Here is a 21,987-nt window from a genome sequence, read left to right as displayed (position 1 = left end):
CTTACTTAGTGAGTATATTATTGTATACTTACACAAGAACGTCACGATTTAATATTACATTTTCATTATTTTCAATTCGATCAATTGATTTTTTCTACAAAATAAAAATTAATATTAGGTATCTCTATAAGTTAGGTTTGTAAAAAAAATATTTTGAAATTATTATTTTTTAGTCAATATTTAGCCATTATTTTGGAGTAACGACCTCATAACTAAAACCGATTTTTATCTATTTATTTATTTTTAATATATAAGTTATAATTTTGTTAAGCAAATTCACACTTACCTTATTTTGATTAAATTCAGCTATATTCCCCTTTCTCTTGGGAGCTTTGCTAGGAAAATATTTCTGTTTTTTACCTTTTCGCCAACCACTATTACTTATCATTTTTTTAAATGTCAAAAAATAATACAAAAATAAACGTTTATGACACGGTCACACGGAACACAGGCTCAATTCAATCGATCACGTTTAAAAGACACACGCGCGCGTTTGCTAATTTGGAAGTGAATTGGAACACAGAATAAAATGCTTTATTGTTAATTTCAAAATGGTAATACAATTTACGAGACATAATATTGTAACACTATTATTATACATATTTTCATTAACATATGTATGTATTTACTGATTTCCTAGTAAATAATATTATCGGTATTTACTATCTATAAATCTAATCGCTAATGTGTTTATAAATAATATTCGTCGCGGCATAGTGTGTCCGATGCGCCCGGTGGAGTCGTGTTGCGTCTAGCATTCCCGCACTCGCATGCACATGTCAATATAATAAAATTACGGTCGTGTACAAATTTACTTTTTGAACAGAAATATGCTTCCGCTGTGACAAGATTGTGAGATTTTGGTTGGTCCGATTTTTATTCTGTAAAAACCTCAAAATTGCTTGACGTCTTTTCTAGATCTTGATCGAGGCATTTTCCGAAATATGAATTTATGACTTTGGTATGATAAAACAAAATTTCCAAATTTATAAATTTTTTCTTGAGGATATCTAAGGTAAAAATTTATATTTCGAAAATCGCCTCGATCAAGATCTAGAAAAGATGTTGGGAAATCTTGAGATTTTTACAAAATAAAAATCGGACCAACCAAAATCTCACAGTTTTGTCATAACCAAAGGTCTAAAAGCGATATTTTTCAACCGGCTAGTACCACCTTAATGAAAAATCTTAGCGTATTTTTGCAAAAAGAAAATTGTGATTTGAGCCACTGTGTAAATTACGCTAATGATGTGTACAAAGAAATCAACGATATGCGTCAAAATGCAGAAAAAAAATTTAAAAGTATATTTGTGAAAGCTTTGGAAATAGCAGGTACAGTTGATGTCCGTTTAGTGGTTCCTCGGTATGTCAAACGCCAGCAAAACCGTGATAACTATGAAGGAGATCCCGAAACGTACTACCGTCGATCCATCTTTATTTCATTTTTAGACCACTTATTAGATCAACTCAAAGCCAGGTTTCTCGATCATCGTGAATAACTTTTAAAAATACAAAATATTTTACCAACAAAGTGCAGTGAACTGACAACAGAAGAAATCGTCTTAACAGTCAAAACGTTTAGAAAGGAGTGGCCAAATGACATAAAGGGATCTGATGAAGATTTAGAATTGGATATCACAATATGGCGCAGGTAACATTGTTTTTTATTGTCTTAGGTATTCTTTGTTCTTTATATGAAAACTTATTTATATTATTATTTCAGACATTGTTCAAATACGCCTGAAGAAAAAAGGCCAAAAACGTTTGTTGATGCTCTAAACTTTTGCGAATCTACGTTATATCAATCTATATATCGATTTTTGCAAATTGGAGCAACACTTCCCGTTTTAGTTGCTTCGAGTGAAAGATCAATCTCTTGTCTCCGTAGATTAAAAACCTATTTACGAACAAGACGGCGGAGGACCGATTGAATGGATTAGTATTATTGAACTTATACAGAGACATAGAGGTATCTTATGAAGATATCTTGAATATTATGGCAAAAATACCGAGGCGGATAAATTTGATTTTATAAATAATTGTTATGACTTCTAAAAATACAATAAATAATTATTTCAAAATAATGGTAATTATTCTTATTTTTTCAAAACCCCCCCTCCCGAAATTTTTTCCTGCGTCCGCCCATGGCGACGGCTAACACCGATCCAACTCCAACCGTCGGCCCACCGAGTGAGGTGGCGGCTATCCGTCCGCAGCGGTGGTTGCTGACGGTAAACTAGTGGTATATATGCTAGCTTCAACGGCAGCGGGCACCGGTGTCAGCCGAGGTTCGCTTGCCGAAGCGGAATTTGACCGTGGTGACACTCGGCGGTAGCAAACAGGGGTCGGATGTCTGGTCGCGGTGGCCTCGGCTGCCGCGGCTGGCACCGGCTCGGGATGCATGAAGTGTCGAGGCAACCTGCTCCCACGTGGCCTCTCGCGGGTGGCGATGGCGCGACTTGTGGATCGCGCAGTTGGGGAGTTGATCCGGCGACGTGCCCCCACGGCACGGCATCAGGTTTTTCTCTTCAACGGCGCTGGCATACCTCACTACGGCACTCCTTGCGGAGGTCGGACTCGTCCGGCCCCTGCTGGGGGTTGATCGTACCGTTGGGGGTCACCGGCGCTTCGGTCCCCTGTATGACATGACTTGTGGGGAACCGGTGCGCAACCGCGGCCGCGCTAACACGCTAGCGGGTGTCGTTGCAGAGGGCACGGGAGGAACCGGAGCCCAGGGGGATCCCAAAGGCATATTAGCATTTTGTGTACGGTCTCGGCACCTATAAATCAATTGGGACTTCTGATTGGTCCATTTGAATTTCCGCGAGAATTTCATTATTTTATATTTATTAATATCGGTCGGTACGATATGATATTTTCAGGTGGTTTTCCTGGTTTGAGCAACATGATCACTTGTGCTCGTTTTGATTGTTCTGTAACGTATTCCGTGCGCAAAATAGCGTTGTATATGTGTGTTGCGTGCCAATATCAGATCCAAATCCAGGGTGTTATTTAAATGAAATTTACAACTTTTAAATACAATAATGTTTTATTACGTATAAATGAAGTACATGTAACTGATATAAGAAGTGGCCGAGTGTCGTGAAGCTGCTCTGTTCTTCGTAGCTCTGGTACATCTGCCCTTGATGGTCTCTGGATTCCCTTATATACAAGGAAATCTCTTGTTGTTGTAATTGACAACCTTCCAATTCAGATTAATTCTTGGAATTGTTTTCACATTTGAAAACAACAATCTCCAGGATGTTATCATCCTTACTGGCAATTCTTGGAAATGCAAAACGACCTCGCCCAACAACTACTATTTTAATTTATTATGATGTTTTTACAAAATATGAATCTAATTTTTAGTATACATTATAATTATTAGATCGCATATATATCTACATCAGATCACATAATATTACTATTGCTAACGCCTATAGCAATATTACACATTATATTATATATATTTATATTATTTGCATATCTCGTAGCTCATAACACCTCCCCGCAAAAAAAAGGTTTATGTCTGCAAGACAGAAATGTTTACAATTTTTATATGTATGCAGTTACACTTCATATACATCAATTACTTAATAATAAATATGTTAGTAACATAAAATTTAAATCAATTAATTATATAATAAAATTTGTTAGTATATTCCTTATAAAACATAAAAATCCTTTACCTTAATAATTATTACATATATAAATCTGTGAACAATTAATGTTATTACACATGTATGTAACATTTAATATTTTTGTATTTTCCTAAATAATAACTGAATATATTATATCCCAATTTTAATAACTTTCAAACCATTTTTTTTTTTTTTTTTTACCATTTACCATCTATTAATTATTCCTCAATAGTTTTTAAATATCACTCTTACTAATTATTTATATTATTATTAATTATTATTTTCCTCAATATCAATATCTGTCACCTATACTAATTATTATAATATTATTATATATTGTTTTATCGTGGTGAAGGTGGAGCAGCAAATGGTATATCTTCAAATATTTCCGTACTATAATTTCCTTTCCTTATTGGTTTTCTATATCTAGCTATTTTCCTAGGTTCTATGATCTGATGATTGCTAACATACCTACATTTTATTAGTATATATTTAGCTAATATTAATATCATACATAATATAGTTAAACCTACTGTTGCATATAATAGATTTGAGTGAATAAATTGATGTTTTTGAGTTTGTCCCCTTATTATTTCATTATCAATCATTTCTTCATCAAGAGATTAAGAAACACTATTTAAATCTGTTAATTGTATATCTGTTACATTATTCCATTTTTCGTTTATTGTGTAATTATGTATGTGTTCAGGTATTTTGTCCAGTAAGTCTTTCATTTTAGGTATAGGTATAAAATCTTTGTATTTTCTATTTGAATCTTCTTCTATCGCATTTAACACTCCATCTCTTGTAAATATTCGACAACTTGTATCTATAATAGATATTTCTCCTGAGTTTCTCACTTCTTGAATAAATGGTTCTATTACATCATCACATCCTATTGTCAAAACATCGTGTCCTACATGTATCCATGTGTTTTTGTTGTTAAGCCTATGATACTTTCTCTTAACGCAAATTTCTTAACTATACATTTTTCCGGTGTTTCGTCTGCTCCTTTTAATAATTGTACCTCACACGGTTGATGACTATTAGCTTCCTGTATCGGCTGTGGTAATTTACATATTTTGTATATATTCAATTCTGTGCATTCACTTATCTGTTTATCTGAATAAGTAGTAAATTTCTTCCTATCTTTAGTCATTTCAATATATTCATATTTAAGTTAAGTAATATACCATCCAATTATTTTTTTCTCCATACGATTCATAGGTATAAGTATTACATTAAATAATGTAAATTTTATGTCCTTAATTAATGGTATTTTTGTAATAAACACTAATCTCTCGTTCTCATAATATACGCTCATTTTTGCTATTTTCGAAAATTCACTTATCTCTGATGGTTTTGTTCCTACAGGAATATTTAAGTTACTTCTAAAATATTGTTTTGCTGCTCTTAGCGTTTCTGCAATTTCTTGAGGTGTCATAAGACTTAGATGTACTATTTCTCCTCTTGCGGCTGTAATTATTTGTTCTAATGTTGAAGTTTCATATGCATATTGATTAGTTAATATTGTATATAAATTATGTACTTCATCTGCCAATAATAAATCTAAAATATCGTCAGTTTTGTTTTGTATTTGTAATAATCTTTTATGTAATTGTTGTTCTTTATTTGATACATCTTTGTATAACTCCTCAGTACGATTAATTGTGTTAGCTATTTTCTTGACAGCTGTTTTTACTACTGTTGTTTATGTTTTCATTATATGCAAAATATTAGTTCCTGTTTCCTCTGTTTTTTGAATTGCTTTCCTGGTTTTCTTAACACATTTATCATCACACACACCAAATAATGTATACAGAACATTGCCTATAATATTTATTAATCCCCTTTTTTGTCTTCCATTATTAATATCTTGATCAATATTTTGACCTCCCAATGACAAATACATTCTTTCCTTTTGATTAGTTATTTCATCATATAAATCGGTTATTACTATTTGATATTTTCCACATAAATCTATATGACTTATCAGTACATATGTTTGTTATATTTTTCATTTTCTTTCCTAATATTTCATATTTCGTGTTGTATTCTCATAGTGAAAAATAAGTTATGAGTTTATATTCTGCTCCTATTATTCTAACAGGACCTAAGTTTTCATAATGTATACCCTTGTCTTGTTCATACGGTGTATATGTATAATAGTCTGATGAATTTATTTCATTAGCCTTGCTTAATCCAACCATCATCACCAATCTAAAAGTAAAAAAAATTACTTTTCTAAAAGTAAAATTATTATCCCTATGGTAATCTCTCTATTAATATTTCATAAGTAATTTTTTCTAAAAGTTTATCGAACAGACATTTCGTAAATATCACATCCGCACAGGGATCATGAGCATGAGTTATCTTATGATCTACATCACTAGCCAGCTCATGACTTTCAAATAGGTTTAACAATCTACTATTTTTTTTATAACTGCCTAACTCAATTTCTACGATAGTAATTTTATTAATTTGTAATTGTAAGAAAAATTGTCTATTATTATTGCAATCATAAGCTCTAATATTTAAAATTGGATAGTGTATATCCAAACGGTTCAAAAAAAACATATCCATGTCACCATTCCATAAAACAAAACCTGATTTTTGTTCCCCCCGATTAATGTAATTTAATATAGTTTTCCTATTTAAATTATTTATAGTAAAACAACTACTTTCATTAATCTGTGATAAACAAATATTTGCTTTGGTGGATGGCCAACCAAAAAATTTCTTAACATTTTTAACCGCCCAATCCTGTTCATATTTAGTAATAGGACGGACCTCATTGTTAGATATCAACAAGGGCCATCCTTCTAATTTAATCGTTTCACTCTGATCTAGATTGTCCGTTATTGCCCGCAGATCAATAAGTGATTGTTTTTCTGTAATATTGTAAATTCAAAATCCAAAATAGTGAAATTGTATGTTTTGCTTTTAAAAAAAAAATCAAAAACTTAAAGTTAAATTTATTATATAAAAAAAAATTATTTTGTTATTTACTTATATTATAATACTATAATTATTCATTTATTTTATCATTATGATATCGTTTTACATTATTTTTATGTACAGTAATACCTCGTCTACCGCGTTGTATAACTATGTTTTCATCTCCTATTATTTCAATTACTTCATATGGTCTTAACCATAAAGAATTAAGTTTGTTTCTATGTGTATTATCTTTCAAAAGTACCAAATCTTTTACATGTATATCTACAGAATTCTCTTTCTTATCATATCGCTCCTTACTTTTTACTTTGTTTCAATTAACTTCTCTCTTGCTAACTTATGTGACACTTGCATACTCTGTTTTAAATCATATAAATAATCATCATAATTATACTGTGGTTCTGGCTCAGATTTTAATTTAATTGGTATTTCTAATGTACGCCCATATACTGATGCATATGGTTGATAGTAAGTCGATGTATGTATTGTTGAATTATATACAAAAAATGCATAGGGTAATAAATGATCTCAATTATTTAAATCTTTATCTACATAATGTCGTAAATACTCGGCTAAAGTTCTATGTGATCTTTCAAGACCTCCATTTGTTTGTGGTCTGAAAGGACTAGTGTTAATTTTATTAATTTTTAAAAATTTGCAAACTTCCGTAAATGTTTTACTAAGGAAATCCGTACTTTGATCTGTCAATATCGTTCCCAGTATTCCATGTACACACACAAAGTGTATAACGAAGGCTTCCGCGACCGTGTTTGCTTAATGATTAGGTATTGGTACTCCTAGCGTATACTTAGATAAGTCATCTTGCATTGTTAAAAGATAATTGTTATTGGACAAAGTTGTTGGTAAAGGTCCTACAATATCTAAAAATATTTTCTCAAATGGTTTCGAACTTGTGGACATAATAGCCATTGGTTGTTTAACATGTCGATTCGAAATTTTATTTACTTGACATGACATACAATTTTTTATATATTTTTTAACATCATTTATCATACCTTTCTATTTAAACTGCTTTTGTATTCGTTTTATAGTTTTATTTACCCCTAAATATTCTCCTAACTTTGAATCATGAAATTGTTTTAAAATAATTACTTTCTTTTCTTTCGTATATTCTACGTTTGTACATACTATAATTTCAATTTTAGTATTACGAAATATGTTTCTTAACATTGACCTTATCTTATCCCATTTCAAATCGTCATTGGAACCTAATTTATTCATTGCCATTTTATTTAATTTATTTTCCTCACAAAGTTGTTTCAAGTTCATTATTGCTATATATATGTTCTCGTACGTTGACCTCTGACGATCTCTATTTTTCGTAACTAAAAATATTATGTACCGATTATTTTGTATTACATACGGTGTGTCTCCTATTACTTTACTAACTGGTAAAAATGTTTTAATTCCAAACTTTTGTTTTATTTCATAAAAAAACATTCTAACTCGGTTGTAGAATAATTATTTTCACTTTTATTCAACGTTCGCGACGCATACGAAATTGGTAAATCTTGACCTATTTCTCCTTGAGATAATATTATCCCTAGTGCTTTATTATTCGCGTCCGTAGTTAATATGAAAGGTTTAGTAAAATCAGGATATTTAAGTATTGGTTTAGAACATAATGCTGCTTTTAATTTATCAAATGATTTTTGACATTCTTCACTCCATTCAAATTTAATATCTTTCTTTAAAAGATTCGTTAAAGGTTTCGCAATTGCACTATATGAATCTATAAATTTCCTATAATAACCACTTAATCCTAAAAATGATTTTATATCTTTTACAGTTGTTGGTTTTGGAAATTCTAACACTGATTTCACTTTTTTCTCATCGGGTTTAATACCGTTTTCCGATATTACATATCCCAAATACACACATTCTCGTTTTAAAAATTCACATTTATCTGGTTGTAACTTTAAATTTTTAATTCGTAATCGCTCAAATACTTTTATTAATTTTTTATTATGATCCTGTAAGTTTTTCCCGTATACAATAATATCATCTAAATATACTAAACATTTTATTCCTATTAAAACAGCTAATGCTGAGTTCAAAACTCTTTGAAAAGTTCCAGGACTAGTTTTCATTTCTTGTATTATACGTTTAAAATGCCAATGACCTTGATTGGTCGAAAAGGCTGTTAATTCACGTGATTCTTTTTCTAATTTAATTTGATAAAATCCACTAGAAACATCAAGAACAGAAAATAATTGACATTGACCTAACTGTGGTCTAATATTTCAGTAATATTTGGTAAAGAGTGAAATTCATTTATGGTGACTTCGTTTAATGCTCTAAAGTCTACTACTATTCTAAATTTCTGTTTACCTGAGTTATCAATTTTTTTCCGTACTAATAAAAGAGGAGAGTTCCAAGGACTCCTTGAACTCTCAATAATATCATTATCCTCAAGTTTTTTAATTTGCGCATTTATTTCATCCTGTTGTGCATGAGGAAGTCTATAAGGTCTACGATATATAGGTGGTTGATCCTGTTTTAATCTTATTAAATGAGTACCTGCGTTAGTAAATGTTAAAATATCTCTTTCCATATGGAATATACTATTATATTTTTCACATATCTCATAAATAGTTTTTCTCTCATTCTCATCCATGTGATCGGTTTTTATGATTTTTCTTAATTGTTTTATATGTTTATTATGATTATTTGTTGATTCTACCGTATATATCTCATACTCACTATCATAAAGTATTTTATTTAAATTACTCTGATTTATATTTTTTATTTCCTCAGATATATTTAGCATACTAACTATTGCTTTTCCTCTGTTTACAGTTGAAACTGTACTACTACAATAAACATCTTTCGTAATTTGTTGTTTATGAATATATATATTTTTACTTTCTACTAGTGGGTCAGCTACTGCTATTTCTACAACGGTCTCCGTTCGAGGTTGTAATGTTAAAATTATAGAACTACATTTTAAATTATTCAATGTTGTTTCATCGTTTTGTATAACCAGTTTATTATTTGCTACGTCTACTATTACCTTGTTTTTAATAAAAATGCATGACCTAGTATACCATCTTTTGGTATAGGAAATTGTGTTCCTACAATATAAAATTCCGTATCTATACTATTATTAGTTATTTCTATTGGAATAACTATTCGTATTTCATCTATAATTAATTGTCTTTGTAAACAGTTTATCTTAGGTACATTTACTATCAATAAATCTAACTTATTTGTTTTGCTTGCAGGTGAAATACACGTTATATGATTATTTTCTATGGCTGTAACTATATGGAAACATTGCGCATTTCCTCCGCGATTATCTGGTTTATCGAACGAGTACCGCGTTCCTCGCTCGAAGCGTTTACGTTTCCCGAATTATTGTCCTTACTTTCACTATTACGTTTTTTTAAACAAACATTTATATCATGATCTTTCCGTTTACAATATGTGCATGTAATTACTCGTACATTTTAGTTAGCTGATGGCTGTGCAAATTTATTTCTATTTGGTTGATAATTGTTATAGTTTGTATAATTTTGTATTGGTTTATTTCTACATTGAGCTGCATAATGATTTCCATTACAATTGTAACATTTTATTGGTGGTTTATTAAAGTTATTTCGCTGTGGATAATTATTTGTTCGAGTCTGATAATTTGATTTATTAAAACTATTTTGTTAGAAATTTTTAGAATAATTATTCATATTATTATATTTTGTATTATTTGTACATTGAAAATTATTATTATTTTGTTAACTGTTATTCTGTCTATAATTATTATTAGAACCTTAATTATTGGAAAAATCGTTTCTGTATTTAGAATTTTCTTTCTCTGTATTATATTCTACCTCCTCAGCTTTAGCCAATTGCTTAGCTACCTATAAAGTTTTAGAATTAAGTGCTTTTACAATTGTTCTTATTGGAGTTATTAATCCTTTTATATAAATATTTAATGTTTGTTCCTTTAAAGTTTCGTGTATTACTCTAGCTTCCGATTCTTCTTTGTTAAGTGTACATGCAGTACATAATTTATAATATAATTTTTCTACTCTATGACAATAATCATTTACATGGGGTGAAGTGGCCGAGCGGACTAAGGCGGCGGTTGCGTCGCGCACCGTCGCCGGTTCGAATCTCGGTCACGGGCGGCGTCACTCTTCAGGCAGTCACGGTGTCTGGAGAGAGAAGCCGCCGCCCCCCACCCGGGCATGGCAGAAACCTACGGGTGCCCACTAAAAAATTCTGCCAAATAGGCGTCCGAACTAGGCCTTCGGGCCTACTCCCGGACATAAGCGCCATATGCTAAAAAAAAAAAAAAAAATCATTTACATCCTCACCATTACGCATTTTAATAGAATTTAACTGTATTTGTAAACTTGAAGCTGTTGTCATATCCTCAAAAGCATCTGTTAAATAACTCTTAATATATGTCCACTTAGTCACATTTTTATACTTTATCATTTCCAATGCTCTACCAGGCTAGGAGTCTACCTGATAACCTGGTAATTATATATTTAACCAAAGTTAGTGCATTTTTCTACTCAACTTAATTCACTGCCATATCACATGCATTAATAAATGGATAAATGTCATCTCTGGACTCCCTTATATACAAGGAAATCTCTTGTTGTTGTAATCGACAATCTCCCAATTCAGATTAATTCTTCGAATTGTTTTCACATTTGAAAACAACAATCTCCAGGATGTTATCGTCTTTAGTGGCAATTCATGGAAATGCAAAACGACCTCGCCCAACAACTACTATTTTAATTTATTATGATGTTTTTACAAAATATGAATCTAATATTTCGTATACATTATAATTATTAGATCATATATATATATCTATATTACTATTGCTAATACCTTTTTATTTTTTTTATTTTTTTTTTTTATTAAAATAGAAAAAATATACAATCTGTATAACATAATACAATAAGTAATTTAGATAACATTTTTACCAGTCTGGACGGCTTGAGGGAAGGGAGAGTCCATTGATACTACTTCCAATATGAACTTTGTTTAAATTAAATTTTTATTGTACATAATAAATGTATTTAATATAAATTTTGATTTATTCAGTTAGAAGATCACGTGGCCATTTTCGTTTTAGACGACGGGGAGGGTTGTCAGGTAGGGTTTTAGATGCTAGCTTGGCGACTAGAGGATTAGGATGATTTAGGACATTTTTGTGGAAGTTATTATAGTTGTACAAAGCTAGTGCAGATGTCGTTGGAACGTTGAGATCATGGTGTAGGGATCTGTTACTTACATACCATGGGGCGTTTGTGAGGAGACGAAGGTTTATGGATTGGAAAGCTTGGAATATTTTCAGGTTAGACATTTTTGTAGAGCCCCCATAATTGGAGGATGCCATACGTCATTGCCGGGCGTATTAATTGTTTATAAATTAGCATTTTGTTTTCAAGTGAGATTTTAGAGCGGAGTAGTTGTCTTAGTTTGTGCAGACGGAGATTTAAGGATTTTCGTTTTAATTTTATATGCGTTGCCCAGGTCAGTCTTTTATCTAGATGGAGACCGAGGTACTTGACTGATGTGTCCATAGGGATTATTTTGTCATTGAGATAAACAGGGGGAATATTTTTTGGGCGGAGGGTAAAGGTAATATGAATGGATTTGCTTTCATTTATTTTTATTCTCCATAAGTTAAACCAGTTTTGTAAGTTTGTTAGGTGGTCTTGGAGGTTATTTATGACAGTGTCTAAGTTAGGACTGGATGAGATTATTGCAGTATCGTCTGCAAAAGTAGCTAAGTTGGTGTTATTTGATTGAGGTAGATCAGCTGTATATATATTGAACAATGTAGGTGCGAGAATGCTGCCTTGGGGGACGTCTGTTCTTATAGAATGAATATTAAAATACTCTTCCTCACATCGTACTACGAAGGAGCAGTTTGTGAGGAAAGATTTTAAGGTGAGGTATAGTGGAGTGGGTAGAAAGAGAAGTTTATAAAGAAGGCCTTCGTGCCAGACACGATCAAACGCCTGTGCAACGTCGAGAAAAACCCCTGAACAAAAGTGTTTTTGCTCAAGGGAAGAAGCAATGTTGTTAGCTATTCTGTGGATTTGATGGAGCGAAGAGTGATTGCTTCTAAAACCGAATTGAGCGTTAAGAATAATATTTTTTTCATTTAAAATTGGATAAATTCTTTTTAGGATAATTTTTAGAACGTATGGAGAAGACTGATGGGTCTGTAAGGAGACGGGATATCGGGTGGCTTGCCCGGTTTATGAATAAGAATGATGACTGAGTGCTTCCATGTGGAAGGGATGTATGAAAGGCGATGTATGCCATTATAGATATACGTAAGTAGTAGGATTGCTTTTTTCGGCAGTTTCTTCGTAATGGTATTGGTTATCATGTCATGGCCAGGTGATTTATTATTTCGCAATTTACTAATAATGTTTTTAACTTCAGAAGGGGAAGTATGTTTTGTTGGAAGACACATTGGTAGGGTGTTGATTAATGAGGTTTCGACATGATGGGAGTGTTCTAAATTTAAAATGTCTGTATGAGGCGTAAATCTACTTTCAAGATCAGTTGCGAAAAGATTTGCTTTGTCTAAGTTTGATAGGGCTAAGGATCTATCTGGGTAACGTAGAGGAGGTGTTTTGTTTTTTTCTTTTAAAATATTTTTAGTTGATTTCCACAGTGAGAACTGGAGAGAGATTTTAGATACTGTAGATATTTTTCAGAATTGTACTTTCGAAGTACGTTTTTTAGGGAGCAAGTGAAAGCATTATATTTTTTTTTGTCACTAGGCAAGTGCGTTCTTTGCCATCTACAACGGGCTCTGCGTTTTTCAGAAATTAGTTGTGTTATGTGAAGAGGTAAATCTTTAGTGACTTTGGGGGTATTAGAGGGCATTTGGGAAGAATTTCGTGCTGCGTTTTGAAGGACATTTGTAAATGATTGGATTGCATTATCCAAGTCTGAAGGTGTTTTTAAAGGGATGTTTAGTAAAATGAGGTCGTCTATAGTTTGGCTAAATTTTTCCCAATTGGTTTTCCCTGGAGTTAATGTATGACGAGTAGTCGTTGTAGTAGACAATTCATTTTAAATTAGGAGTAAAGGTGTGTGGTCAGAGGATAAGTCTGAGAGATTTGATATGGAATGGTTTATATGACTGGGGAGGTAAGTTATGAAGAAATCTAGAACATCAGATTGTCTATTGGTATGTGAAGGCCAATATGTAGAGTTAGATGCGGAAATGATTTTTAAATTGTGATTAAGTAAAAAGTTATTTAGTAGCCGCCCTCTGGTGTTTGGTGAACTAAACCCCACCGGGGATGTTTTGAGTTAAAGTCACCGCCTATTAAAAAGTTGTTGCCGAGGGAGGTAAAATAGCGTGAAAGCTCGAGCGTACTTATTTTTATTCCAGGGCGAAAGTAGGCTGAGGAGATAGTAGTAGGAATGTGGTTTAAGGTCAAAGCAATGTTTGTAGCTTGTATACAATTATTTTGAAACTAGGGAAGTATTGTGTGCTTGATATTGGGTTTTATTAGTATTGCTGAGCCGGCGTGTGCTGAGCCATCAGGGTGGTCGCAGTGGTACGTTATATAGCCAGGTAATTTGAACGAGGAGTTTGTTGTTAGATGGGCTTCACTAATAAGAAGTAAATCTATTGAATTTAGTAGAAGGAATGCAGAGAGTTCGTTTTTTTGGTGGGTTAGTCCGTTAGCGTTCCATGAAAGAATTGAGATCGGGTGATGGATAGTATTTTGTCTATTTACCATTGTTAGGATGGATGAGTTTTTCTATTAGAAAAGTGAGCAAGGAGATTAAAGGATTGATAGTTGCTTGAAAAACTATTAAGAAAGGACGCCATTTGGTGGGCTAGGTTGTCGGTGTTCGAGGTATCATTAGTGAGGGGGGGAGGGGTAAGGCTGATTAGAGGGGTCGTTTTTGGTTGCATTGGCATAAGTTTTTTTTGGTACCGAGTTCATATTGGAGGAGGTGTTTACATTAGTAGGTGTTACATTAGTGTCCGTATGAGTACGATTAACTTGAGATGAGTATGACTTCTTAGAATTGTGTGAGGCTTGGATTTTTTTGTAGGCTGGGCAACCTCTGTAGTTTGCAGGGTGATCACCGCTGCAAAGCGCACATTTGGCTGGTAAACTTGCAGGTTTTAAGCAGACATCCGAGGTATGAGGATCTCCACAGCGAACACATTTTGGGGCATGATTACTGTAGGATTTAGTGTGGCCGAAACCTTGGCATCAGAGACATTGAATTGGTTGATGATTAGCTCGGGGTTCTTCAATTTTTATTTTTGAATAGAATAACTGATCGATATTAAATACATCTCTGTTATTGATGTTGGGCTCTAAGTCAATGAAAAATAAAGGCAGAGGTTGTTTGGTGATGCGCTGTAGTACATTAGTTATGTTTCGTGGCGTGTGCCCGAGAGCTATAAGTTCGTTTTTGATTTCAGAAATTGGAGTTGAGTGATGTAGGTTCCTGATAACAACTCTGAAGACTTTGTTTTCTTTGAGTTGAAAGTATGAAAATCAGCTTTGTTGGATTGTAGAAATTTAATCACAGTGCGATAAGAATCAGCAGAGCTAGTTGATAATTTGATACCATTAATGGAACTTTTGCACGAAAAAGGTTCCCCTTTTGTTATTTCTTTGATGCTATCACAAAAGGCTTTGTAGTCCTTAACAGTGCGAATAAATATAGGTGGTGGAGGTTTGATTTGGGCGGAGAGAGGTTCATTGAGGTCTGAATCTTGTTCCATTTTATCGGTTTCGTCAACCGGGTCGGAGAAAATTGCAAAACGATTTTGAGACGCGAATTTTTTTGTGTTTGTTGCTAGGTTTGAGTCTGGGGATGTTGAAAGCAGATTTGCACGTTTTTTTTTAACAGTCGGAGTGGTCCAGCCATCCTCAAGCTCTGAATGGGCAGATTGATTTGGTGATTTATTTGGCACGCTCTGTATACGTGATTTAGGGATAATTAAAGGAGATACGACGGTTTTAGATTTATATGATGCCATAATGCACGCAGGTAATTAGGATATAGTGCTTATCGCGCGGCGATAAGACGTACGCTACACGGCAACCGACCCGGTGACCGACCGTGGCGCGGCCGCCGTACAGAAGATAACAATTAGTTGAGTAATTATTTTTTTTAACGTTACCGAAGTTAAGGGAGATGCTGGTGCAGCTGCAGGTGTGGTGCCCAGTTCTTTGGACACAGCTTCCTTTTTTCGAGATGTACGTCTTTGAATGGAGAAAATCGGTGCAGTATAAAGTATAACAAAAAAAAAATTTGGACGGAGTAGTGGCGAACGATGTTTCATGGACAACGGTCGACATGGGACTGATTGCTAATACCTATTAGGCCCTCCTCACACGGGGATACTCAAAAGAAACTGCAATCGCCTAGATACTAGGAGACTAGGCGACTAGGCAACTGCGCATGTGTTCAGACGGCGCTACTAAAGTCTCCGCGACTGATAAACTGACGCGACTAGTCAACTGGCGACTAGACATGCCGGTCTCCTCGCTACTTTGGTTGATCGAGTAGCTTGGTAGATTTTTTATTTCGTGTCTAATAACAATAACATGGATCAAAATTTCAATATAAAATTTGTGCAACAAATAGAAAAGTATCCCGAGCTATATAATTATACCTTAAAAAGCTACTCCAGAAGAAATGTAACGGAAAAAGCTTGGAGTGAAGTAGCCACAGAAGTTAAGCTCACAGGTAAGGCCGAGAATATTCAAGTATTATCACAATAATAATAATATGTATAATAATTGGTTCTGAGTACATGGCTATAAAGAATTTATTATTTATAATTATTAATTAATTATAATTTGTCTATATATTTTAATATATTATTATGATTAGGGCCCGGATTTATATACAAATGCATATTCTTCTACAATTCACCTAGAATAATAATTTTGATTATAAATTTTTATTTAAAAAGTCGACGTTTCATAATGTATAGATTATATGGTTACTTTTTTTTGCGTATTTATGCATATTTCGATGAAAATGCATATTAATTGCATATTTATTTATAGTTGCATAAATGTTGCATATTCTAAAATAATAATAATAATAATCATTATAATTCTATCTTTGCTCATTAAAGTCATATTTACGCCTTTACAAATACCTACTGTTGATCGTAAATAACCCATGATAATGTACATCGATAAGTTATCGACGAATAACGAAAAATATTGGATTTTCTAGTGGTTAATTTATAAATACGCGTCCACATTAGATAACTGCACTATATGTACACATACTGTACTAACTATATTTTAAATAATATTCTTTCTTTCAAGTGTAAACACAAAAAATAACTCTAATAATAAAATAAACCATTTCAAATATTTTTGTTTATTAATAAACAGAAAAATATGAATTTAAATATTCAAAACATCTTAATTACATTAAATATATTATATTATATTATATTCAATACATCTTAAGCAGGTAATTCTTTACAGTTTAAACACAATAGTTCCACTGCCATGGAATAGAGGCTCGGGGAGTGAGAAAGTAATTTGCTAAATAATTTCTAACTTCATGAGCGGAAGCACGATCACGTAACACAAGATCTTGAATTGGTAATACCGTTGTACTATCGATGCTATCTTGAATGTTTTCAACTTGTTCATATGGTGTATATTTAACTCCTTCTTTTTTGCGAATGAAATTGTGAAGAATGCACACAGATTTTATAATATCAGTCACTCTTTCTGTATTACGGGTGCGAATTGCACTGCTTAAAACTTGAAACTTTTCGGTCATCATTCCAAAAGCACATTCCACAGTTTTCCTACCTCGGCTTAGTCTGTAGTTAAAAATTCTTTTGACATTATCAAGAGTTCTCTGTGGGTATGGTCGCAACAAATATGGTGTCAATGGAAAGGCTTCGTCGCCGACAAAGTAGAAAGGAAAATTATAATCATTTAAATCATCTATTAATTTTGAAGGAAATGGTATATTTAATCTTCCAGTTGTAATCCACTTCTTAATTGTTGATGCTCGAAATATTCCGCTATCACTATTTCTACCAGCATAACCAGTTTCGATAGTAGTGAAAAAACCATCTGCATCACTACATGCCAATAATACTATTGAATGATACATTTTGTAATTGAAATTACTTGATCCACTGCCTGGTAGTTTTTCGATTCGTATGTGCTTACCGTCCAATGCACCCAAACAGTTTGGTAAATTCCAGAGTGAATAGAAGCGTTGAGCTATTAATTTCCAGTTTTCTTCAGTTGGTGTAGGCATATAAGAATCTTTTAATAATTCCCAGATCAATTTTGTCATTTTACGTATTATGTATATAACTGTACTTTCTCCTCTAGCAAAGTATAATGCAAGCGATACAAAAGTAGATCCTGTTCCTAAGTACCTGCAAATAATTTATTACATTTTAATTCTTATCATCCAGCGATGCAAGCTAAATAAAAAAAAGGAGCCGTAGCGCATGACACAATTTTATTTTGACTTTCAGGTAGAGATTTGTTTTTTTGATAACATTTTTTTTATGAATTTCTAACACAAAATAATTTGCAAATTTTCGTGATTTTTACGTATTTTGTTAAAATTCGAACCTTAAATGCGTTGACGGAGTGTTTTTGTTTGGGACATAATATGTTAAGTGTTTTTTTTTAAATTTTTTATCAAATTAATAATTATAACTCAACGTCAATTATTTTAGACTTTGTATTATTTAAATATTAATTATTATTAATATTTTATAGTAAACGAGTGTAAAGAAAAATGGAAGAACCTCCGTTCCGTATTTGTCCGTCATATGAAACCCCCTGCCAGTGGTTCCAGTTCCAAAAGTAAAAAACCTTATTATTTGACAGAATTCATGCAATTTGCGCTTCCATTCATAAGAGCATTGGGTACGCCAGTTGGAAATTTATCTGATTGCCCTCAACAAATTCCAAATGAGCTAGCACAAGATTCTGAAGATCAGACACAAAATGAAATATACAATGACGAAGAAAATGAAGAATTTCAACTATCACATGTAGATAACGATCTGTCACCACCAAACTGTCCTGCCCAACTACCTTCATGTCCAATACAAGTACAACAAGACAATGTTTCTAATGAAAAATCGTTAAGTGACACATATAAAACATCTCCAACTCCGAGGAAAGGAAAATTTCAGAAGCGAGCAAATACTGATGTGGACAAATCCTTTATGGAATACTTGAATATGAAAAAAAAAAAAATAGAAACAACTCCTAATGAGCGCAACCAACAAAAAAAAATGTTTCTTCTGAGTTTGCTACCCGAGATTGAACCCATGACAAACGCACAAATGAGTTCATTTAGGCGTAGAGTTCTGCAGCTTATTGATGATATAATGAATCCAGCTCCATATCTACAACTCTCTCTACCACCAACTTATCAACATACACAAACAAGCTCTCTTATGTCATCACATTCACCACTAGCTAGTACAAGTACGGATCACTCTTCTCAGAGTAATTCTACCTTCAACAACCCAATGTCAGTACAAGAGCTACAGCATAATGACACGGAAAGTTTATACTACCAAGTCGTCTGTGATGCTTTGACCACCGATAATTTAGAATAATACAGTAATATAATATGAAAAATACTACCTAATGCGTATCCCACTATTAATATTAGTTTTAAAATATATTATTAAACATTACTCATTACATTAAATAATAAAATTCTATTTAAAGGCAATATATAAAATAAATACATCATTTAAATATTATTCTTACCTTAGTGTTATCAATAGTCTTTCTTCCGGGCACACACATTCCCTCATATTAGTGTCTGTGTAATGAAGAGCAGGACAAATAATTTCTTGTAATTGAAGGTAAGTTTCTTTTCTCATTCTGTAGAATGCAAGAAATCGGGAGTCACTTTCCTGTAATTCCTTAGCAGCAACAAATAGTCTGCAGTTAACATTTTTTTCAATATAAGGATTGATCCAATATTTTCTTCTGCGTTTGTTTAAGTGGTGTTTATAGTAATGATAAAGAATAATGTCTTCATCGCTACTCGAATCACTACTAGACATTATAAAAAATGTATTTATTTCTTGTATAAATATCAATGTACTCATATAATACGAAACACTGAACTGTATTGTCAAAATAGTAGGGTGACACTAGTTTAAAAAACTAGAAACAAAAATTTAGTATACTGTGTGTGAAGATAACCGGCAACTGTAGTTGTCTAGTCGCCTAGTCTCCTAGTATCTAGGCGATTGCAGTTTCTTTTGAGTATCCCCGTGTGAGGAGGGCCTTAGCAATATTACACATTATATTATAAATATTTATATTATTAGGATATCTCGTAGCCCATAACAATACTATCTACAGTCGTGGTAGTTATAAAGAATTGTTGAACATAATATAAAATGATAATAAATTATAATCACTAATTAATAAATTCGTAACTAAAAAAATTACAATCAAAATCTATAGGTATTAGCATTGATTATAAATACTATTTAATATATTTTACACATCAATTTTTATGGATCGCTCACAGCAGTACAAAATAGTCTACGCGAAAATTATTCCCGATAGAGGGCGATAAGATATTTTGTCTACAATAAAATTAAATAATAATTATTATTATTTATAATCGCCCGTCGCATCGTCATTATCGCCGACCACCATCGGGCGTAATCGTATTTCTTTCTTTATAAATACTTATTTATATTTCTATAAAATGATTGTTTTTAATGAAAATGATTTGTATTTTGTATTTCTTTGATTGGAATCAGTAGATTTGAGCCCGCGGCACGAGTTAAAAAAACATAACAATTATTGCAATTTATTTTAAAAAAAATCTACAACATGTAATTTTGTAATACCACATGACATTTTAAAGTACAAATAAATAAATAAAAACTGATGATTTTTAAAATGTTTCAACTCAAAATAAATATTACTATTTTGTATATGTTAAAAACATCGGTATGAAGATTAAAAAAATAACAAATAAAATAACACAAAGAAAAATGTAAAATAATAATAATATAATATTATAATTAATTAAAAAAAAAAAAAAAAAAAAAAAAAAAACAAAATAATAACTTATGCAATGAATATTATACTATTTATAAATATTTATTCAAACATCGCCCTATTTGCTGACGATACCACCATCTACTGCAATTCTTCGGATACCCAGAAAATTACCACCGCACTCTAAAATCATCTCAACAAAATTTCATTATGGTGCCTAAAATGGAAAATTATCATAAACCCATCAAAAAGTCAAGCGGTATTTTTTTCCCTACGCAGAACATAAACACCTCAACTAGTAAAGTTTGACAACGAGCCAATAGGTTGGAAATCATCGGTAAAATACTTAGGCGTTATCCTCGATAAGAAGCTAAACTGGTGGCCTCATATATCGGCTAAACTTCAGCAAGCATACCAACGACTAGGGGTTCTTTACCCAATACTAAATAGAAAATCAACTATTAGTAAAAAATGCTCACTTATTATATATAAGCAAGTACTGAGACCGTTAATATTATACGCAAGTCCTATATGGAGCAGTTGTGCCAATAGCCACTTAAATAAAATTCAAATTTTTCAAAACAAAATACTCCGCATAATAACTGATGCACCCTGGTTCGTACGCAACAAAGCCCTGCACAAGGACTTGAACATCCCTACAATTGACGAGCACTTAAATCATCTAGCAAATAGATTCTTTCATTCTCTTACGAAATCAAATAGCGCCGCCCACTACAACTTAGTCGAAAGACCACCAAAAATTCGCCGTCTCAAGAGAGGAAGACCCCACGACCGAATTAAATGACCTACCACCAATCTCTGACATATCGTATACATCAAGCCAGAAAAATTCTAGTTATAATCTATACTTAATACTAATATTTTATCTTATTTAATATTTATTGTTTAATAATATCTTCAATTTAATTTTAGTACTTTTATCGCACTTATGTAAAAAGAAAATTGTATGTATATTATTAATAGGCTTAGATAGCTTTTCCAGCTAGGAATGCCTTAATAAAAAAAAAAAAAAAAAAAAAAAATAAATATTTATCGACATTAATGAAATATTTATTAATAATGTTTAAACACTTTTAATTTTGCAATTTGCTGGACAGCCTTATTTGTGTAACTCTGTATTAGTCCATTTACATTCTTTAAATATTCTTGTTCTAAATAATAATTCAAGTATATATAAATAATGTAGTTTACACGGTGACAAAATTAATTTAAAAATATGTTTAATAATTTTTCTCTTAGATATGTCTAAAAGCTTAAAAACTATTTGTTTTTCGTGTTTTATTTTTTCAAATTCTTCTTTAAAAATATTAAGGCATGTATTTGTGATC

At 32.2% G+C, this 21,987-nt stretch overlaps 1 protein-coding gene and 1 pseudogene across 1 annotated transcript; one reads left to right on the top strand and one right to left on the bottom strand.

Annotated features, from left to right (window-relative positions):
- Positions 1-1,178: 1,178 nt before the first annotated feature.
- LOC112599980 lies at positions 1,179-2,035 on the top strand (annotated as a pseudogene).
- A 15,061-nt stretch (positions 2,036-17,096) lies between these two features.
- Positions 17,097-17,891, bottom strand: LOC112599979 (protein ALP1-like). Its single transcript, XM_025347113.1, has one exon. It carries the CDS (start codon positions 17,889-17,891, stop codon positions 17,097-17,099), a length of 795 nt encoding a protein of 264 aa, XP_025202898.1.
- Between the last annotated feature and the right edge of the window lie 4,096 nt (positions 17,892-21,987).

The sequence above is a fragment of the Melanaphis sacchari genome, unplaced genomic scaffold, assembly GCF_002803265.2.
Source record: "Melanaphis sacchari strain LSU unplaced genomic scaffold, SCAv2.0 Contig581_pilon_pilon, whole genome shotgun sequence".
Taxonomy (NCBI): Eukaryota; Metazoa; Arthropoda; class Insecta; order Hemiptera; family Aphididae; genus Melanaphis; species Melanaphis sacchari.
This window is presented reverse-complemented; position numbering and strand designations above follow the sequence as displayed.

Excerpts from the sequence above, each read along its gene's own strand:
- LOC112599979 (XM_025347113.1), bottom strand. The coding sequence starts at position 17,891 with ATGCCTACACCAACTGAAGAAAACTGGAAATTAATAGCTCAACGCTTC.